This window comes from Drosophila montana, unplaced genomic scaffold (assembly GCF_035044405.1).
Source record: "Drosophila montana isolate Dmon_TW-CO22-7 unplaced genomic scaffold, ASM3504440v1 contig_2397_1, whole genome shotgun sequence".
NCBI lineage: Eukaryota > Metazoa > Arthropoda > Insecta > Diptera > Drosophilidae > Drosophila > Drosophila montana.
In genome coordinates, this window is record NW_026997278.1 from 521,175 (window position 1) to 529,585 (window position 8,411).

The following is an 8,411-nucleotide window of genomic DNA, read 5'->3' on the forward strand; positions in this document are numbered from 1 at the left end:
GACGTAAATATTTTAGATATTCGGTACTATTCTGAAACCATCCATGTTTTCGACGAGAGTCTTTTCCAGGTCATCATAAGTTGAAGAAATCCGACTTCACGGCTTCCAAATGACGTCTGCTCGTCTGTCAGGTGCCACGTCTGGAATGGCTACTGTCAGCTCAGATGCCTCCCCGGGCACACTTTGGACTTGATTCCAACTTATTTTCTAATATCTGTAAAATATTATTAATGTGTGAAGTTCAAGACAGCAAGGATTGATTTAAATTGTTTACGGGCGGCAAATGGATCTAAAGTTAGAGCTTGTTTATGAGGATAGCTGTATTATATGCTTGGCCAGGACACCAGGTCCGAGTGCTATCTACCTAAACAGTTTGTAGTCCACACTGATGCTCATTACATATGGCATTACGCTGGATTGATTGCACATTGTGTGTAAATTACTGAATGAATCGAGCAAGTTTACGTTTTTGTAGTATTGCATTGGAGCTTTTGTATTATTCAACTTTATTTTGATACTTCATTCACAAAATTCTTAAAATTGTAATGCCAAACAACATCAAAGATAAATTCACTGTATTATAAATAATCGTTTTGTCACATATGGTATCTGTTAATCATTGTTGTTGGTGTTGTTGTTGTTCTTGTTGTTGTTTATATGTGTGCATTTTAGCTTAGCAAATGAATATACTTGTATGTATTATGGGCTGCGCCGGAGGCCTAATCAACATGGAGTTCAACTGAATAGAATAGGTCCATCGATATGCGAATCTGTGCTAACAGATTCGAACATGCGGACTTAACTCTATATATATATATATATATATATGTATGTACATTAAAGGGTTTTTTTGTGACCCACACATATACATATTGTAGGAGTGCATTTTGTATTGCGTATTTGTTGTCATTATCAATAATAAATATTATATAGTTTATCCATTTAATAGGCGGAAATTTGATACTAATCATATAACACTAGTTTGCATTTCGTATATTATTATTCATATAATTGTTGTTGTTGTTTTTAATACATAGACATAGGCATGTGTGCGTATATATACGTAAGTGTTTAAATTAATATACATACACACATACTATGGATTCTATTTAATTTGCTATGCATTTTGTATCGTACCTAATAAGTTGTTATTCTACGTGATCACATTGAAACTTTTGTTTTATAAACGTTTTTAGTAATTAGTTAAAGACATTTTTTTTTGTAATTTATAACATATCCCTAAAAGCTTTAACAATTTTTGTAACATTCATATTTGCGATGACATTTTAAGTTACGCCAACTGGATATATATATATATACTATGACGAAATTTACACACTTAATAGATCTATTCAATCTACCAAACACATATGCGTGCTCGAGTGGCTTTTTTCTACAAATTAGTTTAACGAGTAACAGATTGCTTTATCCTTTATCCTACGAATGGACATCCAATTAATGATGACCGTGAAATTGTTAAAATTAGTCAAGGAAATTGTTGTGTTTTTTTTGGGGAAATTTGCATCACGGATCCCAGATCCCAAAACAGTATATATATATTTAAAATATAAAGCTGATAGTTACAACTGATTTGATGATCTATTGCACAAATTGGTCACAATATATTCACAGAGTAAAATATTATCTAAATACAGAACAGATTCCTGTGAATCATGAAGGTAGTATTTTTCGCTATTTGTTTGTATTATATCAAAGGTACAGAGCTATATTTAACAGAATTTAATATATATACATACATCCATGTACGTGTATGTCTCTTAAATACATATTTAATATTTTCTATATCCACAATTGGTTATTTAATCATAAATCAAAGAGGGGAAAAGGCTGCACAACAAAATTTAAAAGATCTATTAAATAAAGACATCCCTGATTAAAGATATATCTCTCTCTAACGGATGCAATATTGCGTATTGGTTAATTGTTTCAAAAATTTAAAGCATATCGTTTTCTCGTGTGACCAAACGTTGCCCTATTTGTTATTTAATTAAATTAATATAATAGTTAAAAACGTATACTAATATACAGATGAATCTTCTAAATGCTACTTTTATATAATTGAATATAAATACATATAAGTAGATACATTTAATTAATTTAAAAGCTTTTCGATTTCTTTCTATCAAGAAACGATATTTAACAAAAATAATCACATATCATTTTAGCAGCTGGCATAATACATAAAGCTATTTACATATCGTCGCACAATTGTTGATTTTTGTTTTCTCTCGGGGAACAACAGCAGCTGAGTTGTTTGTTTGTTTGATTCCAAGGCTTGAACGCAGAAATTTGAAAAAGCTTTATGTTTTGTATTTAGCATTGTGTGCATCTTTGATAACTACTAAGATCTGGGCTTCTTGCTAATTATTTAAGACTATTTGTAGATGTCGGTACAATATTATCGGCAGTGATTGAATCGGGCGATTTCTTCATTTTGTCGCAATAATCATTAAATATATCGCGAAATCGTAGCCAGCACTTTTCTGGTATAGTTATGGAAGTGCGAAAGTTATTTTTAACCTGAAATTGACATAAAATTCAACTATTGAATATCTTGATCAATTTTAAAATATTTAAAAGTACTCTTACCTCACTTATTCGCATATAAACTCCTCGATTATTTTGACCAATGTCAAAGTAAAAGTTTTTGTTATCCACTTTCATATGACGCTCTTCCGGTAAATCGCCTTTAAAACTGAAATTGTAACAATTGAAACAAAAAATACGACTTACTTTAGATGTACGCATCTTTTAAGCTATATGCAAAATTTAAAAACAAAAACAAAATCCCTTTACTATATACATTTTCAACTTTACAATCATAGAAAACGAGCAGCTCTTGAATGAAAAATGTCCGTCAATAATTAAATGGACCACACTCGTTTTCAAATATCTAAGTGAAATATAATTTTATAATGGGTAGATTTAAATCATCTACAGCCGAGAAGTACCAGTAGTAATCTCTTGCAAATTGTTGTTCACGCGACTCAGTACAGAATATATATATATATATATATGTATATTTGCTGAATAAAGTTCTCACTTGAAGTTATTTGAAAGCCTTACAACAAATAGATTGATTGATTACAATACTTTACCCGCCATCATTGGCTCCAAACTCTTCCAAGAGATCAGTCAGCGCATCTCGAAATTCAATCATGCCTTGAGCCGGCAGCGCAATTTGAGATCTGGGCCCGCCTCTTGTTATTGTTTGGGAAACCTGAAATTGTTCATGTTTTATCATAATGCAAATGAAAACAAGTGAAAGTATTTCACTAGAACAATGCTTTGAAATACCTTCAATTGTTTGATCAATTAAAAGAAGAAGAAGTGCTCTAGTCGGGAGTAACCGATTAGGAGATACCTAAGTCTTTAAGATTATTCCCGTTTTTTGATTGACTATTCAATCAATTGATGATAATGAGATCGCAGCTGGATTATTAGCGAGTCTGACAATTTTATTATTCAATTTATTTTTGTATATTAACCTAACTTTAAGCCGAATTAAGTTCGAACCAGAAAACCTTGTTAATAGAAATAGAAACCCAAGCTCAAGACAATCACTGACAATTTGTTCTTTCTATACACAATATGATCAAGATATCTTGATAAGCAAAAAAGTTGTTCACTTTTCTATGCCAGCCCTATGATACGTATAATGGTCCAATATAGATGGGATGTTGCAAATAAGTAAGGAGTGAAACTAATAATATATTGAATAATACCCTCTTGTGTCCGACTATGATATATCCTATAAACGGCTTTCCATTGCTTCTGTAAGCCTCAGGCTGGCAGCAATATTCCTCTTACTTTCCTTTCTTAACGATATCGATAATAACTTAGAATATCTCAAATTGTTTTTATGACCTTTCTGCTTGCTCGTATAAAGCCTTCTATTCTAAACTATTTACACAGATGACAAATACATATTGCCTAATACTAGTTAATGATTACACGAATTGTGACAATCGGATTATAAACGGATTATAAACTAAATATTTAATATATTAACATATTTAGAATATTGGATAATTACCCTGAGGAACCTTCCGCGAGCATTTTCCTTCAAGTCCAAATAATATCTCCGATTGTCCTTAATCATCATCTCTGACTTCAATTTGCCATCCTCGGGCAAACTCTCCGGAGGGCCTACATTTTGATGAACTTATTTGATTTTGAGGTCATAAGCCATTCCCTAAAATGAAAGAACATAACCTACCTAGAGAAGCATGGTAGTCACTAAATGACGATAGATGGTCACGGAACTCGGCTGCCGTCGACAGCGCTAAATATATTTGACTTCGTCTGCCGTCTGCGCCAATCTGAAATGATGCCAAATAAATATTGTTAATATCTCAATCGATAAATCGATGTCAACGATGCTAAATGAAATGCAAATTGTCAGTATGGATATTTAAGCAGACAATGTCATTGATTGGATCAGATCCAATGACGATTCCAACTTAGGTCGCGGAATGTTCTATGATCAGAGAATTAATGCTGATCACAAACAATTCAAGTAAAATCTCTTTCACCCCGTTCCCGTACGTGTTCTCCTATGAAAAGTGTGAAGCACGTTTCAAATGAATTTTCTTAAAGATCTTGAGTTCAGGTTGATTTTCCGAAAAGCGTGTAGCAAACATCTCAAATGATTCCTCTCAAGGATTTCCGCAAATGAGCTCCACCTTTGATCCCCAATTTTTTATTCAAAAGGAATGGATTTTGCAGAAAGTGTGAAACATGTATTACAATAATTTTCACAAAGATCTCTAAAAACGATTTTGAAGTTAATTCGATGGCAGAAACACGCATCCATTAAGTTCTTATGGACAAAACATAAAACTTCGCTCAAAATTCGTTTACCCACGTTTTTCGCCGAGGAAGCTTGGATACTGCAGAACGTGTTAAACACTTCACCCGCCAAATCCTTGACCCCTATTTATACCAAGGAGCAAAGGATTATCAGAAAAGTTTAAGACATCCCTCAAATGAATACACCTATTTAATAATTTAACTTTCCGATTTGAATACTCCAATATTCAAAAATCGAATTTGTTAAATAATAAATACGTGTTTCCAACCTAAAGTCGAAAACTGAACTGAAAATCTAGCTTCTTCTGTTCCAAACACATTCGCTTCTGTTTCTATGTTTTACTAGCCTAAAGAAATATAAGATTACTATCAACTTTGCGAATCTTAATCTCATCGAGATAGATCGAACCCGAATGTGAGCAGAAATTGTAGATTTTGCATTCAAAAGTGTTCTAGGAAAGGATGCTCGTAAACGGATCTTCAAAAGTAGCGCTTATTGACACCTGATTTCTTATTCTAAGAAATAATTGAAACCTATAATAAATGTTGATATTGATGAATGCTCTTGTCTTGGTATGCACAGATATATATAGATATATTTACCTCGGCCACCTTAATGAACCGTCCACGACGATTTTGCTTTACATCCAAATAAAATCTTTTTGATTGAATTTGGAGCATTTTTGATGCCAGCTCCTGCTCAACTGCACTTACGGCTGCAAAAACGATAAGAAATACAAAAAACGATATCAATAATGAAAATCTACGATATTCGATTGATTATTTAATAAATAGATGTTGCATAAAATGACCCTGAATGAATAAATTTTATATAATAGATATACACAAAAGTTGGTCAACACCAAACTGAAGGGTTAAAAGCCAAGTTTTGGATGTAACTATTTAGAAAATGTGACTTGAAATGGGAAAATGGGAGTCCTGAGTCTATTCGGGACTGAACCCTCTTCTACCAACAGCAAATGCTTGTTTGTTTTCTCAATCGGACTTGAACCCGTTACCGACGCGAACTACGTGCCTCAACTTGACAGCCATTAAAACTCAACAATTCGCTTTCCTCGACATCTATAAAATGCTATAAAATGGAAGTTACTTCATTTGTATATACATTGGCGGGTTCTGCTTCTTAAAAGCCAAGAGATTTGCACAAAAATCACGATTTCGATAGCAATTTTAATCGATTGCTGGGAAACACGGCAAGTTATCGATAATCGCAGAGCTAACCTGTAAGTCAAGTCGATTTACAGCCTTTAACTTTTATAGATTCTGAGAACGAAACGTTCATAAATACGGACAGGATCGAATCGGCTATTGATCGAATCGGCTAATCAAGGATATGTTATACTATATACTTTTTTAAGTTGAAGATGCTTCTGTCTACCTGTTACATACATTTGGTCAAAAACGATTATACCCTTCTTAGGAATTTTCAATGGGTTTTGGGGTATAATTAACAGATTGTTTGTTTTGCCGATAATTTAATGCCTTGCATGGAAATTAATAGACAAGATCCCATTTTTATTGAAAGCCATTGTATGCAACATTTTTATTAATGATATAATCTTTTTTGTAACATACCTTTGGCAGACGAATCAAAATCATTTCTGCTTGAAGAACCTTCCATATTGCTTGCATTATACTCTGAAAATGAAAGAACATAATTAAATGTAGGAACAAATACAAATTCCAATAAGTATGCAAACTTTTCCATCCATTTTCCGCTCGTGAAAATAATACTACTATCTATCTACTTTGTTTAATAATACGTGTGTCAGCAATTTTGGGATAACCCACCACTAATGCGAAAAATAATCTGATATCTAGATCCTCCTTCTATATAGGATAATTTAAGTATATATACATATATATACTAGCGGCGCATAAAATAAATAAGCAAAGAACCAAACCTCGTTGCAATCGAATAAGATTTGACCGTGTTATGGAGTGGGAAATTTCGACCTATAGGATATTTGCGGGTAACATTTTTACATGAATTTTGACCAACAATAATGTTGCCAGATTTAGATGGCAAATTGATTTTGTATAGTCACCTACTCACCTTTTTTAGGAAGGTGCTTTAGGAGCTATTAACCTTTACATTGATGATAATAATAATGATAAAAACTTGCCTGCTTTGAAAGATATCTTAACCAAACTAGACGTTTACTAGCTATATTTTTTAAGTAATTATCTACAAGGGAATTTCATATTCATTCATGTATATTCAACAGCTGCCATAAGGGAACTTGAATGACTTGAACTTACTTGATCCTGAGATGCCTTCCTCGCCACTTCCAAGATCCGACATTACGAAATACTTTCGGGAATATCGTTTTGTGTTAAGCTTTGGCGCTTAAATGGTGCTCCGTTAATCCGTTTATCCGGTTATCTGGTGCTTGTGCCTCTTATCCGCTTATCCTCTTATCGTACGCCTACTAGCAATGTTTACCTAACGTGTTAGCCGGTGCAAAGCTTTGCACTCCTCCAACTAACGTGCACAAACATAATTGTAAAGTGATTAGTTAGACCAATGAAAACGAAAATCTCACATTTTTGAAGATGTATGTAAATATACATAAACTTTAATATGTGCATGTTTATTCAGACATACCATACACAAACATGCATATATATTTGTGAATGCATACACATATAAATGCATATATGTAAATAACGTATCAAAACATATGTGTCTGCTAAAAATTTTGAATGTACATATATATAATAATATATAATAATTGTAATTATATTAATTTAGTGTTTAATTGACGGTACACACACACATACGTAACAATATCAATATGGTAATGTACACTTATTGCCTGTATACACACACATCCACACACACACACACACACACACAGAGAGAGAAGTACATGTAAACTTTTCATTGAACTACTCTTGCAAAAACCTTGAACGCTGTACATGCACACATGCATATCTTATGTATGTACATATGTGTATGGGGCTTTGTATGTTCAATTCCATCTGCCCACCAAGTTTATGTAATTTACTCGGATATCGCCATTGGTAATTATGTTACTTAAATATATCATTTTATATTTTTAAGGCTCCAGAAACTAGTGTTAACATTGTAAGTGCATTAAGAACTTTTATGCTGACAAATGTTACTGTTCATAAATGCATACATACACACATGTACATACAAGAACGTAGATAGTCTCACAAATATTTAAATTGTGTAAATATAATTGTTAGTTAATGCACTTCTTAAATACGAACATAAATTAGTTTAATAACAAATTATATTTTATTTTTTTTTAAATTTACGCACACACACGCACGCACCGTTTGACGACGATGCTCACTTCGAGATGGCACGTGAGCTGTCCGTTTCGATATTGTGAGCAACAGATTTTATTAAAGCTGAATTTCCCATGTTATGATAATCAGTTGACAAGAAATGCGATTACAAATTAAGGTTTCGTCATGTAGGTATCATAAACACTCTCTACGTATTCTTCAATTAGTTTATTAAATAGGAAAGATGCAAACCAATCAAAATTCTTATGAACGGTTAGTAGTTTCAATACGATATC

At 32.8% G+C, this 8,411-nt stretch overlaps 1 protein-coding gene across 3 annotated transcripts; it reads right to left on the bottom strand.

Annotated features, from left to right (window-relative positions):
- Positions 1-460: 460 nt before the first annotated feature.
- Positions 461-8,306, bottom strand: Pur-alpha (Purine-rich binding protein-alpha). 3 transcript variants are annotated; one of them, XM_064681532.1, is made up of 9 exons: positions 8,161-8,306; positions 7,117-7,339; positions 6,430-6,492; positions 5,437-5,549; positions 4,241-4,343; positions 4,058-4,170; positions 3,120-3,241; positions 2,611-2,716; positions 461-2,541 (listed from the first exon to the last, which is right to left on the bottom strand). In XM_064681532.1, exons 2-9 carry the CDS (start codon positions 7,157-7,159, stop codon positions 2,386-2,388), a joined length of 819 nt encoding a protein of 272 aa, XP_064537602.1. In that variant the 5' UTR covers positions 7,160-7,339; positions 8,161-8,306; the 3' UTR covers positions 461-2,385. The 3 variants fall into 3 exon arrangements, with proteins under 3 accessions (XP_064537602.1, XP_064537599.1, XP_064537601.1); XM_064681529.1 differs by having other exon boundaries at positions 4,058-4,185; XM_064681531.1 differs by having other exon boundaries at positions 4,058-4,185; positions 8,147-8,207.
- Between the last annotated feature and the right edge of the window lie 105 nt (positions 8,307-8,411).